The sequence below is a fragment of the Bactrocera dorsalis genome, chromosome 1 (genome assembly GCF_023373825.1).
Source record: "Bactrocera dorsalis isolate Fly_Bdor chromosome 1, ASM2337382v1, whole genome shotgun sequence".
In the NCBI taxonomy this organism is placed as follows: domain Eukaryota; kingdom Metazoa; phylum Arthropoda; class Insecta; order Diptera; family Tephritidae; genus Bactrocera; species Bactrocera dorsalis.
The window spans coordinates 59,975,127-59,999,697 of NC_064303.1; the positions used below are offsets into that span (position 1 = coordinate 59,975,127).

At 37.3% G+C, this 24,571-nt stretch overlaps 2 protein-coding genes across 3 annotated transcripts in view; both read right to left on the bottom strand.

Moving 5' to 3' along the window:
* LOC125780259 (uncharacterized) overlaps positions 1-24,571 on the bottom strand; it is a 464,637-nt gene that overhangs the window by 411,545 nt on the left and 28,521 nt on the right. The gene's annotated exons all lie outside the window — the stretch shown is intronic.
* Positions 6,539-9,099, bottom strand: LOC125775632 (tigger transposable element-derived protein 1-like). Its single transcript, XM_049446272.1, has one exon. The coding sequence runs from the start codon at positions 8,625-8,627 to the stop codon at positions 8,028-8,030; it is 600 nt and encodes a 199-aa protein (XP_049302229.1). The 5' UTR covers positions 8,628-9,099; the 3' UTR covers positions 6,539-8,027.

A 24,571-nucleotide genomic window follows, 5' to 3' on the forward strand; every position in this document is an offset into this window, starting at 1 on the left:
CGTGAAACACATAGTAAAAAAAGACAACGGAGAAACAATAACGACCAATAAAAAAGTAATTATCCATAAAGACAATATCAAAGCAAAAGCATGTACGGAATAGTATTTACCTTACTTTTCTCTATCGCACTTTGCGACAATATTATAGATTTAAGCCATAGGAAATATGTACTAGTAGAAACTGATCCTGTTTACATTTATCAGGATACAGCTTTCTTGTATCACATATCCAATCTCTCAAAAATATTGGCGCCATACGAAAGTATAATGAAATCATCATTCAATCTAGAAGACCAACCCCAAACTCAAATTTTAGTAAACAAAATCGAAACTCTGAAAACTCAACTCATTCCCAATATTTATAGATCCAAAAGATCACTTAACTTTCTTGGTTCCATGTTAAAATTCATCACGGGCACACCAGACCACGATGACCTTGTGGAAATAAAAACTTCACTTAATTTGCTAATAGAGAATAATAATAAGCAAAAATTGATTAATTCACAGTTCGAAAGAATACTCGAAAGCCTTGATCCCAAAGCAATAACCGAAAACATTGTTATATCAGAAGTTTATAATGAACTCAAATCAATAACTAACACTATAAATTTTGCAAAAACTAATAATTTCTATTCTGGCACATTAAATTTGAAAGACGTGTACGATTTAATAAACCATGAAAAGTTAGATCTTCCAATAATTAATAACGGGTGATTTTTTTGAGGTTAGGATTTTCATGCATTAGTATTTGACAGATCACGTGGGATTTCAGACATGGTGTCAAAGAGAAAGATGCTCAGTATGCTTTGACATTTCATCATGAATAGACTTACTAACGAGCAACGCTTGCAAATCATTGAATTTTATTACCAAAATCAGTGTTCGGTTCGAAATGTGAAAATCCGCTTTTTTATCGACAAATTTTGTTCAGCGATGAGGCTCATTTCTGGTTGAATGGCTACGTAAATAAGCAAAATTGCCGCATTTGGGGTGAAGAGCAACCAGAAGCCGTTCAAGAACTGCCCATGCATCCCGAAAAATGCACTGTTTGGTGTGGTTTGTACGCTGGTGGAATCATTGGACCGTATTTTTTCAAAGATGCTGTTGGGCGCAACGTTACGGTGAATGGCGATCGCTATCGTTCGATGCTAACAAACTTTTTGTTGCCAAAAATGGAAGAACTGAACTTGGTTGACATGTGGTTTCAACAAGATGGCGCTACATGCCACACAGCTCGCGATTCTATGGCCATTTTGAGGGAAAACTTCGGACAACAATTCATCTCAAGAAATGGACCCGTAAGTTGGCCACCAAGATCATGCGATTTAACGCCTTTAGACTATTTTTTGTGGGGCTACGTCAAGTCTAAAGTCTACAGAAATAAGCCAGCAACTATTCCAGCTTTGGAAGACAACATTTCCGAAGAAATTCGGGCTATTCCGGCCGAAATGCTCGAAAAAGTTGCCCAAAATTGGACTTTCCGAATGGACCACCTAAGACGCAGCCGCGGTCAAGATTGCGTTTTATGCGTTTTTTTTTTAAAAAAAGTTATCAAGCTCTTAAAAAATCACCCTTTATAAGGGAAACTTTGTAATATTTCTAACACTTTATCTTCTAAATTAATCTCATCTTTGATTTGCTAAATAACCGAAATTTTGAATAATGAATTGATTGCGCATAGAATATATCCATGTGTATTTGTACTCCTTCCTCTGTAGGTATTGGGACCTCTCCAATTGGTATTTTATAGGATGTCTATCATATTTGTTTTTACTACATATGTCGCAATTCCTTACATATTCTTTGAATTGTTTTTTCAACTCAGGCCAATAATATTTTTTGCAAATTTGATCTAATTTTTCTTGGTAACTTCTATGTGCTCGTGCATGCGTTTGTTCAATTATAATTTCTTGGTCTTCTCAGTTTGGTATGTCAATTGCAAAATCATACACTTCTTCTTCTTAATTGGCGTAGACACCGCTTACGCGATTATAGCCGAGTTAACAACCGCGCGCCAGTCGTTTCTTCTTTTCGCTACGTGGCGCCAATTGGATATTCCAAGCAAAGTCAGGTCCTTCTCCACTTGGTCCTTCCAACGAAGTGGAGGTCTTCCTCTTCCTCTGCTTCCCCGGCGGGTACTGCGTCGAATACATTCAGAGCTGGAGTGTTTTCATCCATCCGGACAACATGACCTAGCCAGCGTAGCCGCTGTCTTTTAATTCGCTGAACTATGTCAATGTCGTCGTATATCTCGTACAGCTCATCGTTCCATCGAATGCGATATTCGCCGTGGCCAACGCGCAAAGGACCATAAATCTTTCGCAGAATTTTTCTCTCGAAAACTCGCAACGTCGACTCATCCGCTGTTGACATCGTCCAAGCCTCTGCACCATATAGCAGGACGGGAATTATGAGTGACTTATAGAGTTTGGTTTTTGTCTGTCGAGAGAGGACTTTGCTTCTCAATTGCCTACTCAGTCCGAAGTAGCACCTGTTGGCAAGAGTTATCCTGCGTTGGATTTCTAGGCTGACATTGTTGGTGGTGTTTACGCTGGTTCCAAGATAGACGAAATTATCTACAACTTCAAAGTTATGACTGTCAACAGTGACGTGAGTGCCAAGTCGCGAGTGCGACGACTGTTTGTTTGATGACAGGAGATATTTCGTCTTGCCCTCGTTCACTGCCAGATCCATTTGCGGTGCTTCCTTTTCCAGCCTGGAGAAAGCAGAACTAACGGCGCGGGTGTTGAGGCCGATGATATCAATATCATCGGCATACGCCAGCAGCTGTACACTCGTATAAAAGATTGTACCTGCTCGATTAAGTTCTGCAGCTCGAACTATTTTCTCCAGCAGCAGATTGAAAAAGTCGCACGATAGGGAGTCGCCTTGTCTGAAACCTCGTTTGGTATCGAATGGCTCGGAGAGGTTCTTCCCGATCCTGACGGAGCTTTTGGTGCCGCTCAACGTCAGTTTACACAGCCGTATCAGTTTTGCGGGGATACCAAATTCGGACATCGCGGCATAAAGGCAGCTCCTTTTCGTGCTGTCGAAAGCAGCTTTGAAATCGACGAAGAGGTGGTGTGTGTCGATTCTCCTTTAATGGGTCTTTTCCAAGATTTGGCGCATGGTGAGTATCTGGTCGGTTGTTGATTTGCCAGGTCTAAAGCCACACTGATAAGGTCCAATCAGTTCGTTGACGGTGGGCTTTAATCTTTCACACAATACGCTCGATATAACCTTATAGGCGATGTTGAGGAGGCTAATCCCACGGTAGTTGGCGCAGATTGTGGGGTATCCTTTTTTATGGATTGGGCATAGCACACTTAAATTCCAGTCGTTGGGCATGCTTTCGTCCGACCATATTTTACAAAGAAGCTGATGCATGCTCCTTATCAGTTCTTCGCCGCCGTGTTTGAATAGCTCGGCCGGCAATCCATCGGCCCCTGCCGCTTTGTTGTTTCTCAGGCGGGCAATTGCTATTCGAACTTCTTCAGGATCGGGCAATGGAACGTCTGCTCCATCGTCATCGATTGGGAAATCGGGTTCGTCTTCTCCTGGTGTTGTGTGTTCACTGCCATTCAGCAGGCTGGAGAAGTGTTCCCTCCATAATTTAAGTATGCTCTGGGCATCGGTAACTAGATCACCTTTGGGGGTTCTACAAAAGTATGCCCCGGTCTTGAAACCTTCTGTAAGCCGCCGCATTTTTTCGTAGAATTTTCGAGCATTACCCCTGTCGGCCAGCTTATCAAGCTCTTCGTACTCACGCATTTCGGCCTCTTTCTTTTTCTGTCTGCAAATGCGTCTCGCTTCCCTCTTCAACACTCGGTATCTATCCCATCCCGCACGTGTTGTGGTCGATCGTAACGTTGCGTGGTAGGCAGCCTGTTTTCTCTCCGCTGCGACACGTCGTACCAGCTGTTCTTTTGCACTTTCCGAAAACCAATGGTTTCGGTTGCAGATCTACGTAAGGAGTTTGATATGCCGTCCCACAGTTCCCTTATACCGAGTTGTTGATGAGTGCTCTCAGAGAGCAGGAGTGCAAGCCGAGTAGAAAAACGTTCGGCTGTCTGTTGTGATTGCAGCTTCTCGACGTCGAACCTTCCTTGTGTTTGTTGGCGTGCGTTTTTTGCTGCACAGAGGCGGGTGCGAATTTTGGCTGCAACAATATAGTGGTCCGAGTCGACGTTAGGACCTCGGAGCGCACGCACATCTAAAACACTGGAGACGTGTCTTCCGTCTATCACAACATGATCGATCTGGTTGGTGGTTTTTCGATCCGGAGACAGCCAGGTAGCTTGATGTATCTTCTTATGCTGGAATCTAGTACTACAGATAACCATATATCGGGCCCTGGCGAAGTCGATCAGCCTCAACCCAATTGGGGATGTTTCCTCGTGGATGTCCCATACACACAATCTTAAAAATTGCAAAAGCAAATATAATTGCTTATATTGTCATAAAAGACACAACTCAATGCTTCATTACAGCACATATCCCATTTCACCCTATAAAAGCGCTTATAAATCAAGAACAACGGGTTTAATTGCAAAAGCAAATCCCGAAAACCAAAATTTTATTTTGTACTATTTTAAAATTTGAAATATCTATTAAATCAGTTATTGTCAATCGTCCATGTTCATTTTTAATTATGCTTTTAATCTTGCCTAAATTAAAAATTGTCGCGTTTAAAATTCCCATTTTTCCAATAGCTTGCTATGTATTAATCATATTTTGTAATTCAGTTATTAGGAACTGATTTTTTCATTTCGTTAGAATTTTAATATCTGAGTTTTTAATATCTGAGTAATATTATTATTAATTGTTTCAGTTAATTGGTTAATAATTTCAAAAATTTTAGAATTTGATGTGTATTGTTTATTATTATTTTCAATTAATTCGTTTATTTTATTATTTATTAGCACTAGGTCGTCCTGGTCTGGTGTTTCTGCTATACACTTCCATAGTGACCCATTTCATTTATTCCTCTCCTATATCTTGTGTCCTTAATTTGTAGTTGTTCTAATAAAGTTTCTATGAGTACCATTTCTGGATCTGTGTCTAAATCGTTAATATATGCTTTGTCTTGTTCATTATTTTGTTTAAAATTTCTATATCTGAATTTTTTATTATAATAATTTGTGTCTGAGCTTATAAGTTCTCTAAAGTATGTTAAATTAGTGGTGTGGAAAATATCTCCGTAGTCATTATACAGGGCTACATTTCCGTCTTCTAATTATACGTATGTAATCTTCTCTTGTATAGTCCACAATGTCTGTCATTATATTAGTAAGTAATGTTAGAATAATTAAGGGTATCATCCTCTAAAAATATATAATCAAGATTTAATATTATCTTTATGTACTACAACTATTCCTGTAGTTAATTCTAACTTTATTCCCTAAGTCTTCTTTTACGACCTGTTGCTTGTATCTAGGATTTAGTTTATTTCTCTCTCCTGTAATCTTTTCATATCTATCTTTACATAAATATGTTTTATTAATTCTATTTCTATTGTCTTTCTAGCATCTTAGTTTGTGCTGATAAAAGTTTGTCTGATAAAATATCATGAGAGACTTTATTATAAAGTACTTCAAATGGTTTCTTATTAGTTACCGAATGGGTAGTTTTATTATATTGTTGGACAGCTCTAAATATTGATTCTGAAAAGCTTATTAAATTTTATTCTTGTTTAATACATCGCGAAATTTCAATTATTGTTGAATGTACCCTCTCAATTTGACCATTCGTGGTACTATGATTTGGGTTACAAAAAAATATTTCGATTTGAAGTCTCTGCATCAAGGACTTAAATTGTACCGTAGTGAATCCTGGTTCATTATCAATCGTTAACTTCTTTATATAAGGGAAACTTTGTAATATTTCTAACACTTTATCTTCTAAATTAATCTCATCTTTGATTTGCTAAATAACCGAAATTTCGAATAATGAATTGATTGCGCATAGAATATATCCATGTGTATTTGTACTCCTTCCTCTGTAGGTATTGGGACCTCTCCAATTGGTATTTTATAGGATGTCTATCATATTTGTTTTTACTACATATGTCGCAATTCCTTACATATTCTTTGAATTGTTTTTTCAACTCAGGCCAATAATATTTTTTGCAAATTTGATCAAATTTTTCTTGGTAACTTCTATGTGCTCGTGCATGCGTTTGTTCAATTATAATTTCTTGGTCTTCTCAGTTTGGTATGTCAATTGCAAAATTTTTCGTATATACGAATTTATTAGTAAATTTTTCTTTTATTTTCGCTTGTGTTTAAATGAGTTAAGCATCCACCCCCTCCACACGGTAAAACTGGCGCACCCTAATGCGACAGCTTAATTCACCACAGCTGATGACACCAACATACCTATACACTCACTCATCAAGAAGGCTGGGCAAGGAGAAAGCAGACACAATTCGATTCCCCACTGCGCCGCGGAAACATTACATTCGTTTCTGAGCCATATTCGCTTCCACACTGCGCCGCGATAACTCTTCACGCTGCTCTACGCTAATTTACTTCGCTAAGATCAACACCGATCCTGTGCACATATCAATACAGTCGATCTCTTTTTAACGCGGTTTGCCGGGACGCAAAATTATCCGCGTAAAAAAAACCGCGTAAAAAAACCCACATTTCAATTCAAATTTGTTTATTCGTTCCTATTTTACGAAAAATCCGCGCAAAAAAAAATCCGCGTTAAAATAACCAAAATTCCAACTGAAACTCAAATTTGGGGAAGTAAACAAATTTGTTACATGAGCACATATTCGCTATGCGTTGATATATTCTATATCTTTTAGTTTTACAGAATTTGGACAAAAAATCATATTGAGTTCAATTACATATATCCGCTATGCATTGATATATTTTAAATCTGTTTTACAAGATTTGTGCAAAAAATCACATTGAGATCAATTGTAACTTAAATTATATTAAACTACGTACAAAGCAGTATTTTAGTTCTTAAAATAATCAGTTAATAATCTTTGGGGTTTTTCTTTATGCATCTCTTTATATAAATCCTGGTAGCACTCCATAGCATTTTTAAAATCTCGACGAAACTTTGATAAGCGTTCGTCATTAGGATCATGATCTATAAAATGATTTTCAAGGTCAGCAGCTTTGTCTAATCCTTCTCGAAGTAATTTTGACGAAAGTGAAACGGGTGGAGAGCTGACACCATCTTCTCCATTTTCAAGGTCATTATTATTATTATTATCAATTGCATGAATAATTTCCGCATCGTCTAGAGCATACAAATCAAACAGCTCATTAACATCGTCAATATCCATGTCGTCAAAACCTTCACCGCCGATGCTTTTGGCTAATTCAAATATTTCCGCGTAGGTAACAAGTCCTTAATTATCACTTTCTTCTTATAACACAACATCTTGCCAAAGATTTTTCCAGCATTTACTTAGGGTAGTTTTTGTAATATCCGTTACGGCAATTTTAATACAATCGATACAATTCTTTACATTAAAATCTTTCCAAGAAGAAATCACATTAATTGCAGAATTACTTTCCAATTTATACAAAATGAACCTAAACGAATGCTGCAATGATGCCTTGGTCCAGCGGTTGCAAAAGAGATGTTGAGTTTGGGGGAAGAAATAGCACTTTGACGTTTGGGTGCTCAATAACTGGGTGTCCAGGTGCATTGTCAATTAATAACAACACTTTGAATTCCAAGTTTTTAGAGATCATGTATCCTGTTACTTCAGGCACAAAACACTTTTCGAACCACTCCTTGAAAAGCGATGCGGTCACCCAAGCCTTTTTGTTTGCCATCCAATGTACTGGCAATTTCTTTAGATCCATTCCTAAAATCGGAAAACATAAAATTTTTGCAAATCAGCTATTATTGATTAAAACTTACCTTTCAAAGCTCGCGGCTTTAAATTTTTGTTCACTAATAGAGGTTTTAAAACCTTGTCCCCTGATGCATTGCTACACAGTAAGAGTGTGATACGCTCCTTTGCTGTTTTAAACCCGTGCACCGATCTGGTTTGTTTAGCTAAGTACGTAAGTGCGGCTTGGCATTTTCTTCCAGTATAGACCGTCCGCATTGAAAATTTGGTCTGCAACATAGCCATGTGCTTTAATTGTGTCTGAAAAAGTTTTCGGGAAAATTTTTGCTGCCTCTTCATCTGCCGATGCACTTTCGCCTGTTATTTTAACGTTGTGCAGCGAGTTTCTTTTCAAGAAGCACCTAAGCCAACCATTACTTGCACAAAATTGTTTCATATTTTGCATATTTGAACTAGATGGTTTTTCGCATTTAAATTTTTCATAAAACACAGTGGCCTTTTCTTTTATGCACCTAGTATCCACAGGAATTCTTCTATGGACGAGGTCCTCAATCCACCATACAAGCGCGCGTTCAACTTTAACCTTTACGACATCTCCAGTGTTGAACGAATATGTAAGGCTGCTGGAACCGCATTCAGTAAAAGTTTTCCTTATGGCGTTTTCCTTTCTTTTAATTGTACGAACTGATGATTCGTTAATTTTATGCCTCTTGGCAATGTTTGCAGGTTTTTCCCTACTTTTTAAAGAATTTAAAATGACAATTTTTTGCCTAAGGCTTAATCTTTTGCGCTTGGGTGCCATTTCGCGGTAATTTTGTTTGTTTTCGGTTTGACATTTGGTTCTCTTTTACATGGTTGCAGGTTTGCATTTTTAATACTAACATATGTACATGCTTATATAAGGCTTAGACTTTCAATTTAAACAGCACTTGTAAAGCGCACTTGAAATAAAACAAAAGGAAAAAATCAAAATGATTCGCGAACAGCGTTAAAAAAGTAAAACCGCGTAAAAAAAGACAACGGGGGATTGTTAAAAACTCCGCGTTAAAAAGAACCGCGTTAAAAGGAGATCGACTGTATAAGTACGTTTTTCTTCCGTCACCGATCTGGCGCGCGGTAATTACATTATAAACCGAAGGAGGAATCAGACATTGGCGGAATTCCTATCGACGAATTATTCTGTTATTCTCGAAACCATTTTTTTTATATACAAGCATTTATTGTATCGATCATAATTTTATTATAATAAAATAAACTATCCAAAATAAACCGATTTTTAACTTATATGTGGTGCTTAACGCGAGTGTAAATGCTTTCTTAACAATATAAATTGTAGTGGGGGTTCTCCCGAATTGGGCATCCAAATAACTAGCTCGTATTTCGTATAGTCGAATGTTGAGTTACTGTGGTTGACGATTCGTCGGATAAATTATTAAGAAATTGTCGTGATAGATCATCTTTCTACCACATTTGTTTTACCTGATTTATATATAATTTTTGCTCCATATTCTCCAATTAAAGCATGCCATCTTTTCATTTCTATATGTGGATTTCTAGGTGAGACTGCAAATGTTTGTGGTTGGTGATCGGTATGAATTTCCAAATCTAAAACTCCGTATAAATAATTTCTTAGATTCTTTAATGCCCATACAATAGCGTATAGTTCTTTTTCATTAGTCGCGTAATTTTTTTCTGTTGAATTTAATGTTTTAAATATAAATGTAATAGGTTTGCCCCCTTGGCTTAAGACTCCACCAATAGCTTCATTTGATGCGTCTGTTGTCAATATAAATGTTTCGTTAAAATTTGGTTGAATTAATTCAACTTGATCTATTAATATAGACTTCAATTTCTCAATTGCCAAAAGTCCTTCTTGTTCCAGTCTAATTTTAATTTTTTTAGACATACTTATGTTGTGAAACTCTTCGGTTTTCACCTAATAAATGTAGTGTTATTGGTTTTGCTATTTTAGCATAATTTTTAATAAACTTTCTGTAATATCCAATAATTCATAGGAAACTTCGTAACTGTGGTAGAGTTGTTGGAACCGGAAAATTTAAAATAGTTTCAACTTTTTTGGATCTGTCTTTATAACATTATTTGCAACAATATATCCCAAAAATTCTACTTCTTCTTCGTAGTATTTAGATTTTTGTAATGAAGTTTTCATATTTGGGTTTTTTAGTACTTCTATTATTATACTTAAATGTTTTTTATGTTCCTCGAAGCTTTTTGAAAATACGATTATATCGTCAATATAAACGTGACAAAATTTTCCAATAAAGTCTCTTAAAACATTGTCCATCGGCCTTTGAAATATACTAGGCGCGTTTTTTAAACCAAATGGCATTCTTAAAAATTCGTATTTTCCGTTATTTACTGAAAATGCAGTTTTTTCAATATCGTGTTCTTTAATAAGGATCTGGTGAAAACCTGATTCCAGATCTGTTGAGGAAAAATATGTTGAACTTCCTAAATGTGAAAGTATTATATTTCTATCCGGAATTGGATATTTATCTGATTTGGTTACTTCATTTATTTTTTTATCGACTACCATTCGCAATTTCGGCGTACCGTCTTCATTTACACCTTTTTTTGGTACAACCCAAATTGGTGAATTATATACCAAGTATATTATTTTATCTTCCATAATTTTTTTACCTCTTCGTTTATGAAGGAATTAGCAGAATGAGGATATGCCGGTGTTATCATCGGCTGGCATTGTAGAGCTTTCCTGCACCACACTATTTATTTTTTTATATTTGCCGGTATTTCCGTCGGCTGGCGCTTTAGACGTCTGTGTTTCCAAAGTAATTTCGTCCTTCTTAACGATCTTTAAATTATCCTTACTTTTTTGATGCTCATATTCGCATCCTAAGCTCAATATATCCTCCTATTTTTCATTATTTATATTAATTTCTTTTTTTTTTTCAAATTAATCACCGCATTAATGTTCTTCAAAAATTTATCTCCTATTAATTGGTCTGCTTCCAAATTTTCGATTTCGTAGAATGCTTATTTTTTACCGAATAATGTAATAATGTAATAAAAGCGTGTTATTGAAAATCCATTAATTGTTTTTACTCCCTTTTGAATGTCCAATTTATTTTTAATTTTATATATTCCTGATTTAATATAGCAACTACATAGTTGCTCCTTAGTTGTTGTAATGCGAAGGTCGCTCACATATTGTTTGATTCTAATTCTTGTGCTTTTGCTAAAGCATTTGGTAAATCGCTTGGCGATAGTGAAAATAGTATGTTGTCTAAGTTTCCGTTTAGCCCCGTTATGAATGTGCGTAAGGTATCCCGTCTATTTTTGGCGTTAAACTCTTTAGTTACGGCACTATCTGATCCGTAAACCATTATGGTTTTGTTTATTGGCAAGGTTAATTTCTCATTAACCTTATTATAATATTCAATTATGGAGTAATTGCCTTGACGGAGAATACTCATTTCTTGCTCAATTATTTGAGCTGATCGCTTATTGGCGTAAGCGAAATCCAATCGTGCTAAAATAGCATCAAAATTTAAACTGTTCCGTGGTTGGACAAAATGTCATTAGAATCGTGAGTAATTTTATTTCTTAATATAGTCAATACAGCAAAATACCTACGACTGCCTCTTACGTATAAACTCATTGCATTGATAGCCGATTCCCTCCAGCTAACAAATTTATTCTGTTTTCCTCATATTCTGGTAGAGACTTTACTACTTCTAGGGATTCGTCAGAGCGAATCTCTGAATTTATCACTTCGGTTATTGCTGTAGACCTCGTTAATTCTTCTATTTGCCCGCGCATTTCAGATATGTATTTCTAATCTAAGTGATGCGTTCGTCGTGACAATTAGTCTTGCGACTAAGGTCTCGTTTTCGCTACTTAGAACCATTTTTGATTAATTAATTTTTTCTTTTCTTTCCCTTTAAATATGGGTAATTTTCAAATTTATGTTTGCCTTTGCAATAATCGCAATAATGCAACCTTTCGTATTTTGGAGCACTTGTATTACTTCCCATTTAAAACAAAACTTCCTATTTTGATACTTGTATCATCTCTATAGTCTCAGACATAATTGTCTCCTGATTATAATAATCCTCAAGTGTGGCCTTCTTATCGTTTCCTATATATTGAAAAATTTTCTCCATACATTTAATTCTAAGTTTATTTTTATTTAGATCCCAGGGATATTCCAAAGAGGCCTCGGGCTCGCATTTGGTTACCCCCACTAGAGGAGCCAGGCGAAAAACTCCTGAGGTGCATTAAGCTGCAGAACAAATCTATACCTGGTATAGATGAGTGGCAGCTTATAAAGGAGGAAAACCCGAACAAATCAAGCAAGCCAATACTAGTGGCCATTTGTGATGAGTCCATTGAGGCTCTGAAGAAGACTGACAACAAAATCAGCTTCGGAATACGCAAGGCAAGAATAAAAATCTTCCAAGGCGACAAAGCGGCTGACGAAGACGACACGGAAGAGGTCGACGACGCCAGCCAGTTGCTAAGGAATGTGGGCATTGAAGAACCCCGAGATGCCCAATAACAACAGCATAAGATGCGTACAGATTAACCTGCAGCACTCGAAGAGTGCTACAGCGAATCTGACAACCCTCGTGAACGAGGGGGGCATCGACATCAGCCTAATACAGGAGCCCTGGGTCAATGAAGACTCCATAAAAGGACTAAACAGCAGCAATTATAACCTGTTTTACACGCGGAACAGAGGTAAACCTAGGGTATGCATTCTTATCAATAAAAGTATAAATGCATTTCTTTGTCCTAATTACAGCACAGCAGATATCACAGTGGTGAAGGTGGAACAGAAGGAAAAGCGCTTCTTCTTGGTCTCGGCCTACTTGGCCCATGACGAAGATATACCACCGGCCCCGCTCACCAAGCTAGTAGAGGAGAACAAGAAGGATGATGTCCTAATAGGGTGTGATGCAAATGCAAGGCACACCGTATGGGGTAGCTCCAGTATAAACACCAGAGGTGAGTCACTCTTGCAGTATATTTTGAACAGTAAGCTAAGTATTTGCAACAAGGGAGATAAGCCAAACTTTATTTTCCCAAGCTCGGATAGGTTCCCGGGGTGGGAGGAAGTTCTAGACCTCACGCTATCAACAGACACAGACAGTCTCGTTGTGGATAACTGGAGGGTGTCCGATGAGCCTTCCATGTCGGATCACTCCTGGATACTCTTCAGCATCCGCGAGAGGTACAGTCCGCCTCTCACATACCGGAACCCTAGAAGAACGGAATGGGGAAAATTTACCAGTATAGCAACTAAAAGCCTCGAAAAGGGAGGCAATAAGAATATCAGAAATACAGAAGAACTAGATTCAGAAGTAGAGAAGTTGGAAAAAATCCTAATCACAACTTTTAATAAATCTACTCCGCTAACAGTTTTGAAAAAGAGAAAGTCTCTTCCTTGGTGGAACAGTGAACTCAAGAATTTGAGAACACAACTAAGGAAAGCTTTCAATGAGAGTTTTAGAACTAAAATATGGCAGCCATATAAAGACCTTATGAAGGAATACAAAAAAGCAGTCAGGAAAGCTAAAAATGACTCATGGCGAGCTTTCTGCACATCGATTGAAAGTTGCAGAGAAGCCGCTAGGCTGAGTAAAATGCTATCCAAAGACCATATTAATACTGCCTACATTAGGGCGGAGGGAAGTGATTGGACCTCCTCGGCAAAAGAGTCTCTGGAGGTACTAATCAAAACACACTTCCCCGGGAGTCAGCAAACACCTCCAACGAGGGTTCAACCGGAACCACCGGTGAACGCAGCTGACTATCGAAGCCAAATAGTAGACAAAAGAAAAATCAAATATGCCATAAATAGTTTTGCACCATTTAAAGCGGCAGGTCCTGACGGGATTATGCCCATAATGCTGCAGAAACTGGTAGAACCAATGGTTCTAAGGCTTGAAAATATATACAAAGCAAGCATTCAACTATCTTACATCCCAAGAAGTTGGAAAAGGAGTAAAGTTGTGTTTCTTCCGAAACCAGGCAGAAGAACGCACGAGAACGCCAAGGATTTTAGACCTATAAGCCTTACCTCATTTATGCTGAAGGTACTAGAAAGGCTGATAGATATACACGTAAGAACAATAATGGCGAAGAAGTTATCGAAGTCCCAACATGCGTACATAAAGGGCCGATCAACCGAAACCGCCCTTCACGAGGTGATAAGTGTGATTGAAAAATCACTGCACCACAAACAATACACCATGGCTGCTTTTCTAGACATAGAGGGCGCTTTCAATAACATAGAAGTAAATACGATAATTAATTCTCTGGCGCATGGGGGCATAGATGACACTGTGTGCAGATGTATACTATCGATGCTTGAGAATAGGAAGATTATAGCTTCAAACGGCGCTGCAACACAAACAAGTTATGTGAGTAGAGGGACGCCTCAAGGGGGGGTCCTCTCTCCGCTTCTATGGGTTGTAGCGCTGAACGAAATACTCCTCCAATTAAACGGTGGAGGAGTGAAAGCAGTAGTGTATGCAGACGATATAGTGTTGTTGGTATCAGGTATGTTTCCTTCAACAGTCAGCGAGATTATGGAAAGAGCACTTCGTAGGTTAAACCTATGGGCTAAAAGCAATGGTCTAGGAGTTAACCCGAACAAAACAGAACTGATGCTATTCACTAGCAAAACCAAAATACCACAGTTTCAATTTCCAGTACTAAACGGCACAACACTCACTCTATCCCCAACAGCTAAGTATTTGGGGGTGGAGATTGACGCCAAACTGTCCTGGAAAATAAATATAGAAAAAAGAATAAACAAAGCATACATGGCCTACTATACTTGTAAGAAAATTGTCAACAAGAATTGGGGCCTCAATCCAAGTATAATCATGTGGATGTACACGGCGGTCATAAGACCCATACTCACATATGGAGCTCTGGTATGGTGGCCAGCGCTAAACAAACTGTACAACATAAGAAAATTAAATGGAATACAAAGAGCAGCATGTGCGGGTGTTACAAGCGCGATCAGGTCATGTCCGACTGATGCGCTCAATGTGATCTTGCATCAACTACCAATGGACATTTTTATTCAAAAAACAGCAGCTATTGCGGCGATAAGAATAAAAGAATTGGGAGGTTGGAATCAGCAGAACTACGGACATAGCGTAATCCTAAACAAACTCACTATTAATAAATCAGACTACATTCTCCCAAAGCTGGATTTCAATAGGCACTTCCAGGTGAGGATACCATCTAGGCGAGAATGGAGAAGAGGTTCAATTGCAGAGGAGGGTACCACCTCAGTCTATACCGACGGGTCCAAAATGGACTGCGGAGTGGGCACGGGGGTATTCTCCGCTGATCTGGGCATATCTCTCTCTATACGTCTACCGAACTCGGCTAGCATCTTCCAAGCAGAAGTACTAGGCATAGAAAAAGCCTGCGAAGTTCTATTAGAAAACCACGGGAATATACATAAAGCAACTATATTTACGGATAGCCAGGCGGCCCTCCTGGCATTGTCTTCACCCATGACAAATTCCAGTATAGTTCACAACTGCAAGAGAGCGCTAAGCTCAATAAAAGACAAGCTCCAGCTAAACTTGATCTGGGTTCCCGGCCACAGGAACATTTTCGGTAACGAAAAGGCAGATGAGTTGGCAAAGGCAGGAGCTTTCCTCAATGAATCCGAGGCGGAGCTCATACCGAGCCCGCTAGGATCGATCAAAGGAGAGATCAATAGACAATTTCAACAAATTGCTATCAACAGGTGGAAAAACACTACAAAATGCGTCATAGCTAAACAATTATGGCCAACATACGACAGGAAAAGAACCAACGACCTATTAAATAGGTCAAGGAAAAGTATATACAGAATAACAGCTACCACAACAGGGCACTGGCCATTTGGGGAACATGCGTCCAAAATGGGTATCCCCTACAACGACATCTGCCGTGGCTGCGGAGTAGCAGGGAACAAGGAAACAATCTTCCACTTTCTCTGCGAATGCCCAGCTCTGGCACAGATCCGACATAAAACACTCGGAATCCACCAAGCACCAAACCTTGAATGGATTTCCACCAAAAGCATATCGGACATAAGTAGTTTCATCGAAAACTCAAAATGGTTTGAGAGAGAAGGTGGAACGTAACAGCAGATACAGGAGGTTCCACGAGCAGTGTATCAAAATGGCACATCAGTGCTAATTGAGCCCGATAGGGCTGCACTCCTACCTACCTACCTATTTAGATCCCTTTCTTTTTTGTTAATCTTATTAACTTCTACAAATCCATCAAGATTTCTAACTATTCTGTCTATTTCGTTATAGTCCAAGTTAGTTGGTAAAGCATCCGTAATTTTTTTTTTTTTTATTATAATTTTTATTTTTTGATCCTTTCTAGGAAAGGAGACTCTTTTATTCTGGAGGATCTGGGGTTCAGAATCGCACAATTGAGTTTTTGTTGTAAACTGGAGCGTCCCCCTTGCGGTGGTGAATCGCGGTTTCAAAATATTTTATTACTTGGCTGGTCGAGCCTCTTAATGGTTTAAACTGGAACAATTGAAATGCAGTATCACTACAACAAACAATCCTATACAAACAAGTATCAAAACAACATTGAATTTGAATACCACAACAACCTTACATTAAAACAAAATAAATGTATCTAAGCCAGTGAAGCGCTTTACCTAGCCCGCGGGCGGCCGACTTTATTGCTCTCTCACAGATTCGCTCACACGTATTAGTCAAGCGCTCTCTATTCATTGTGGAAAATTAATGTGCATTTGAAAATCACTTGATCAACGACTGTTGACTGCTAACAATTTTACTATGTTTAATATTGAGTGAAAAAACAAGTTTTTGTGATTTAATGTTGCCTCGTGAAACTGGGCAACATTTTTGGAAGCATCTGAACGACAACTTAAATCCGAAATTAAAGAACGAAATGTGGAAACTCTTTTCAATGTTTAGAACTACATATTGTTGCGAAGTTTCGTTTTCCACTTTGAAATTAATAAAATCAAATACTAGAAATAAAATTAGCGACCTTGAAGACTTACTTCGTATAAAGTTTTGCGGCTCCGAACTAGATTTAGATAAGTTGGTTCAAAACCATGAAAATATTGATTTTTAGTTTTTTGATACAGCCGTTTAGGTGAAAACTTCAACATAAATTCAATATTTAATTTTTTTTGAATTGTAATTTCTTTTAGACACTTTTGTAATTGATAAAAAATTAAGGAATTTCATTAATTTCACAATTTAGTTAAAGTTGTCGAATCACTTTCAATTTTTTTTATATTAAATAATACTAAAGTTTTTTTTTTTGGGTGTAGCACCACCAAGCAGCAAGCTCTCTCATACTCCAACACAAGCACACAGTTTGGTAGTGTGCGTTTGGGCATCACTGATCTAAGCAAACAATATATGTATACTCGTATGTAAACAAACCTAAACAAAAAATAGGCGTGTCATGAAGACACGCGATAGAAGTGAAACTGAATGATTGGAACGGCAAGGTTTATTTATTTTTCTATGTTTAGAGGGAGAGCAATCATTTTAATCACGTGTCAAACACTTCTTGATAGTAAATATTAATTTATTCATCATAATAATTATACTTTTTTCAAGATACAATAATATAAGTATGAATATGATGAATTAAATCTCAATCAGCTTCACCTTCATTCTCTGGTAGACTCTTCATGAACGAAATGATAGGTTTGTGGTAACTAAAATAGGTGTCTTCATTACCTTGACTCCAAATTTTCGATCTAACGTGAGAAAACTGCATCGATCGTGGTACCATGGCGTGTAGTCGATTCAATTGGTGAATTGTTCTATTATTTTCGCCATCTTCTGATTTGGTGAAATATAGAGTGCTATAAGCATAATCCGCTGTCCGCTTTCTGTGCGACATTCAGCTGCACATATTTCTCCAACAGATGACAACCCAATTGAAAGCGATTCTAGTTGTTTCAAGTTCAGGTCCATATTGGGTGTCATGATGTTCGTTCCATGAGCAGTATTGCAAAGTATTGCGACACCCCCTGCTCTCACATAATGTCTTTTGAACTGTAGGACACAATTAAAATTGGGAACATCAATTTCTTTATCGTATACCTTCCACGTCTCTGAAAGTATCAATATATTAGACCGTAGAATCACCGGATCATTCAAATCTCCGCTATGAGCTCCTAAGCTTTGGCAATTGAGGGTTGTTATTGATAAGCCTGGTCTACTGATGAACTCTCGGAGAATGTCAGTCAAAGTTATAAATGGATTTGTTGATAATCTTCTAAATTCTGATTGTAGCTTGTCCATTGATTGAGCTTTTTTCCGTCCATGATAAAATTTGTTCTTTCCATCCTTCGCAACGATGTACAATCCCTGTATACTTGTGACACGGGACAAGGCTACGTAAAGGAGTTGTTGTGAATGTGTCTTTTCGTATTCATAGACGATTTGATTAAACGTACCACCTTGAGACTTGTGGATAGTAATAGCACACGCTGATACCAATGGCAGATGATTTCTTTTGACGAAAATCGTTTTATTATTGTTCAAATATATCGTAGAAGTTCTTCGTGCAATGGGAACTGCCGTGTGGCTGATGTTGTTTGCTTGGATGAACACAGCACTATCGTCCACACTGTCACGTTAGAGGTTAGCACGTGTTTGCCTCCGTTCCCTGCTATCTCGTTCAATTTCAGTTCTACTTTTTTTCCGTTTTCTATTCTGATCAATTCCTTCACTCGCCCGTTTTTTCTCCCGCCACGTTTTTGTCCTTTCTGCACCCGACTTCGGCATATTTGCACAAAACTCTCGATTTAAGTAATGAAGACACGCACAAAAACAAAATACGTTGCTTATGATCACTGTGTTAGAAACCAACAGCTGTTTTCCGCGATCGCGACGCCGCCTGAACGCAGAGAATGACATGAAAGACAGAAAGTCTTCCGTCTCATTCTCGCACGATACACAAGGCCTCTCACTCTCGCCCGATAGACGAGGCGTAAGGTAGTCCGTCTCACTCTCGCTCGATTCCCGGAGGCCCTCACTCTTACTTACTACGTTAGGGCGAGCGTCACCAAAAAGGTTGCCGATCGAGATTTCAAAACCCTCCCAGGAGGTTTCACTTCAATAATATAATCTGTATCGAAACAAACTATCAACTAGTAATAAGTAAACATACTTGTTAGTAAAAATCAGTGTTGTCCAACGTGACTGTGTGCACGTTATGCTTGTGTTGGTTATTCTAGCGTCAACTGATCGCAAAATTCTGCTTTGCTTGCCTACGAAGTTGAATACAGTAGCACAATCGTGCTTTCACAGACATTTGTCGCGACATGTTGGTGTGAGGTGTCTGGCACTGTCCGTGCGCTATTGTGCGCATAGGCCGTGGACAACGCTGGTATAAATAGAAGTAAGAACCATGTAATAAGTGAGTCATAAGAGTATAAATAAAGAGTATACATTTCGTAAAAATTAACTCGTGGGAATTATTAAAGAAATGTTTTCCGTTCCGCTATGCGCGGTAGAAATAATACACAACGTGTTGGTTTGAGTGCGGTAATACTTGCTACGCTCTGATCTCAAGCTGCTCACTTACTGCGCTCGCCGATTACACACTGATCTTTATTAGTAAAATCACTTATATTTATATTCTTAAAATTCTATGTGTAACGGCTTATTATTAAAAATGCTTTAGCATTACATTAAGTGATGAAATGCCAGAGAATTGAATTTCCAATTGTTCTCATTATCAGAACAAATAATGGAATATTGAATTATGCTTACTTATCAAAACAAATGATGTATTAATTTCTTATTAATTAAAGTATTCTGCTGACCAAGCAGTAATACCGTGGGAAGATACAATTTGTTTAAGTACATTTATCATAAAATGTCTGTATGGCTGCTGCCGTTAACTTGCAAAATAAAAAAATTAAAATTCGAATTGGAAATATGTACGGTGCATTTTTATATAATTTTATACATCCCGTAATGGGTTTTATACCCATCCAGTTTGTTGGTTTTAAATAATTTTTCGATGCACTGGTATCAATTAAAATTTTAGAGGTCTTCCTTGAAATGTCCTGCTAACATAGCAGGATTTTCACTAACCCTGCCTTCATTACGTTATTTTGAACCTTTTAAATCATAATGATACGTTTGGCACACGTATCGTTGTCTTTGGGCTTTTATTGGATACCACGAAACTTTATACTTAGATAATTTAATTGTTTCTTACTTTCTAAATAAAGTTCCATATATTTTGAATTGCTTTGTTTATTTCTTTTGCCTTTTTGACGAGTTTCGTTTGTTTCAAAACGGCTACATAAAAAAACAGTATCCTCCGAATGGGATTAAGTGTTTGTTTAAAAATGAAAATAAATATTATTTCTTTTGTTTTTTTCTTGACTTTAAAAAGCAGGTAACATGTTTTGTAGCAATTTTGCACATTTTAAATATTTATATATGTACATGAGTTACAAAGTAAAATTTTGTGCTCGTTACATACGGATTTTCACATGTAAAACATTTCATTTTGGACACACGACGAATTTTCGATGGACAAAACGCGCAGTATTTTCTTTTCTTGGAAGAAGATGGTTCTTCGTTACTATTGCTATCATGGTTGGGTGCTTCCGCAGGCATGGTAGCTGCAATACTGCATCGCAAACTTTTGGACAATGTTAGTATTTCCCGTATTTGTTCCAGCCAAGGCATTGCTATAATGAAATGCTCCTTTCCATTCAACGGCTTTTTGCCCGTGGAATTCATATTACGAGTATGGCAGTAAATGACATACGAGTTTATGTATATATTATATTAAGCATGTCATAAAATACAGGCATGGCCCACTTATTCGTTTTTCTGGAACACGACATGAGTGAACACATCTGGTCGAATGTGTCTGGTTGTAGTATAATATACATATGTAATATCCGGCTTTCCAGAAATTTGGTTTATTGTTCCTGGTTCATTGCAGGAAGATATCAAATATACCATCTTTGATGGCTTAGGTTTATTTTATATGACGCTTAAGTTAAAGGACCATCAAAGCAAAACATTGTTGTGCCAACTGGTCTTGAGCACGAGGTTTTCACTTGCTCAGGTATTTCTCACTTGTTTGATCTTATTGTTCCAACAGTGGTCAACATACACTCGGCGAAAAAAGCCACGTATTCTACAGAGTGCTTTTATATAGCGCAAAACTTAGATTCATATTATCCTAAGGTAAACATTTTTCTTTGAGGGTCAGCCACTTTTATTTAGTTTCTGTTTCAAGCTTTTTTATATAAAAAACTTATAGTTTAACACTTGTTATAGTGAAAAATGTAAAAACACACACATAACAATAGTAATTTTTCAACAAGTTATTTACATATTTTATGTTTTATATGATTTTTATTTAGCAATGGAAGACATAGCGAATGAAAGTAACATATTTTGTATATAAAATTCTTGGTATTTTGTAGAACACCCCCTCCTCTTAGTAACTTCGGCTATTTGTTTAGGCATAGATTCAAAAAAGCGTTGAAGAATTTTTTTATTAATAATAATGTTTTCCATTTATTTGGACTTTTTGGACGCTTTTCTCTTATAATTTTGCTCAAATAATGCCAGCAGTTCTCAATTGGATTGAGATCTGCACTGTTTCCTGGCTATGTGAGAGACCCTATTCCATAAAAATCTTTTTGTTTTGAAACCTGTAAATGTTTGTAATAAATTATTGAAAAATCTATTTCAATATTTTTGTACTTTGGTTACCGCTTTGGCTCTATGAGAAGAGGCTGAAATATCCTGAAAGTATACTTTTTGGGCGTGTTCGGACAGCTGTTCAAAATTTTTCAAAACGTCTTCTCTCAAAATTCTAATTTATATTTCGGCATTCACAGATCTTTTTAGAATGATTAGCGTCCCGACACCTAACTTTGTTACAGCTCTCCACACCATTAAATAAGGCGAATGCGTTAGGGTGGGCCAAACACAGTTTTCCAAAAAACGCTTCCCTTTCCTACGACGCGCTGTGGCATTTCCGTCGGGTTCCAACAAACTAAATTTGGATTCAACTATTTTTTCCGTTGAATCCAAATTTAATTTGTATTTAATTTACATTTTTCCAATCTGATGTAGTCCAAGGTTTATGTAACTTTACCTACTCTAGTCGCTGTTTCTTCATTCGTGTAATGAGAAGTGGCTTTTTGGCTGGACGCCGCACTCGGAATCCAAGATTATTCAGGACATTTTGCATAGAACGTGTGATTATTTTTACCCCAGCGGTTTCGTAAAACGTTGCATTGATTGCCCCAGCACTAATAAACATCCGTTGAATTTGTCGTTTTTGATTAGGTTTTACTATTTTCGGACGTCCACTGCCCTTTTTTCCATCTAATATGTATAATTTTTATTATAATACGCATGCTCCAATCCCTTATGCCCATTTCATGAGTTATTTGACATTTGGATAATTTATTTTATATAAAGCTACGATTTCTGCTTTATTTTTTGTTGACACCACCATGTTCAACTTTACTTGTTTTCACAACTTACTCAAAGCAAAATACCGCAAATACTGTAATAAATACGTGCGCAGGGCTAACGGTTTTAGAAATAACGGTAAAATAATGTAGTCACATGACAATACAGTCAAATGAGACAAATAGTGAATTTTGAGCAAATAGTGACATTTGAAAATAGGAATATTAGAAAATTTTCGACTGCGTGGGTTTTTTTTCGCTGAGTGTATATGGCTCTTTTAGCGGGCTCTTTGCTAGTTGTACGGAGGTGAACTAATTATCGCAGGTAATGTTGCCACAGGTACCATGTAACTCTGGTTAACTCTTTCACGTAGTATTCACCTAATGGTATCGTTGAAGTTGCTGTTGTCTTGCCCAAATATGCGATAGCATTAAGCATATATTTAGTAGCGCTTTCACAAATCATAACGATTTTTATACCATACTTATTCGGCTTACTCGTTTCTGACAGGTACAAAAGCATCGGTGGGGTGCAGAGCAAGTCTCAATGCTTTATCATCCGTTCGCAGCCTACTAATAAAAAAGTTGAACCTAACACGACTCATAGCAGCAATATACCTATCGCCACTGTAGGTTGTATTGAATAACACACTAGCTAACTAAGTGATTGTCCTTCAAAACTGCGGTCAAAGTAAGTACCCCAAGAAGAGCACGAATTTCAAACAATTAGTATCTGCGAACGTCTTGCAAGTCAAATTAGTTGTTCGTGTTAAAAATATGTATCTCTGCATTTGTCCACTGCACTATTTCTGATATAATTTCGTCAGTAAAAAACGCATTGAAGGACGAAATCGGATCACATAATGCTTTACATGCTCTTGTGCTCTTATTGTTCGAACAACATTCATCGATAGAACTCTAGCGACATCTGTTCCCTTCGAGGTAGCCCTGCAATATTGTTTTTTGCTTCTTAATGTTGGTTGAAGTACTTTTACTATCCGGCTGTCGACGAACTATTATTGTTGAATTCTTCGTGTTCCGGGTCTGGCAATACATTTTCGCGATTCTCCTTCACATTAAGATCTTCATCTTCCGCGTCACTTTGAATATCAGCTTCCAATACAGCATCTCCTATTTCACTTTCATTTTCTGTTGAACTACATTCATCTTTTTGTGTTAGATAAGCAGCTATTAGCGCGTCGTCTAATATTCCATCTATTTCCATTTTGCTTTTATTTATACTTATGTGTACTAAATTTGAATAAGAAACACAATAACTAATAATCAAAATCAGCGAGCCATTTCACATACAAATTGGATAGTGGCGTTCATGGAACATTTTTGCTGTAAACCAGTGTAATCACTCAAAAACTGTAAAAATAGCACAAAACATAAACATACGTTTCTTAGAATATACAAAACTTACCACCAAAAGTGAACCACCACTGGAATACTGTATGTAACGACTGAAGTGCTGAATACAATGCTGGCGACAGACGACAAACGAAGGAAAACAATACACTCCTATATTGCCAACGACAGTAGAGTTGACAGTAGAATGGAAGATGGAGAGATGAGGTAGAGTGGTGATGCCACTAATATGTAAAATGTAAAATTATTCACAGCTCTAACAAACTTGACGTTATTTTACTAATAAAAGCATAAAATAGCTCTATTATAGCTCTATTATATCATTTGTAATAACAATTGATAATTTAAAACAAAAATATATTCCTATTTACTTAATTTTTGTATAAAAAATTTCACTTTAAACAAAATAATAAGATTTCATTGAAGTTCAAGGTATTAGTATGGCCACAACGAAATTGTGTACATGCAAAATGGAGAGCTGTGTTGTCTTGTGTACATGCGTTCATGTAGTAGGATTGTCGTCTGTCGCCAGCATTGTATTCAGCACTTGAGATAAACGCAAATGCATGCAATGAATGCGTTGCGAAAAAGATAGTAGGAGTGAGAGCAAAATGTAAAGAGGTCGTACGCCTCTCAGATGTACGTTATGAAAGCAGGGTTAATCATTATCGAAATCTACAAAAGCATTATAATCGTCTTGTCGATCATCTTTGTAAACTTCGGAGGAAGGATATTGATCCAAATGGTTTATACGTTGTAATTTATTGATAAAGCTGTTCTACCTGAACATTACATCTACATTCCATCGATCATTTCTTTGAGGGATTGGGAATCTGGAAAGACTTAGATCTACTTCCATAGGTCGTGTTTGAGGTTGTCCGTTTTGTTGTCTATGAAAT

Bases quoted from the DNA above. Each gene is read 5' to 3' on its own strand.
- LOC125775632 (XM_049446272.1), bottom strand. From the start codon at position 8,627: ATGGCACCCAAGCGCAAAAGATTAAGCCTTAGGCAAAAAATTGTCATT.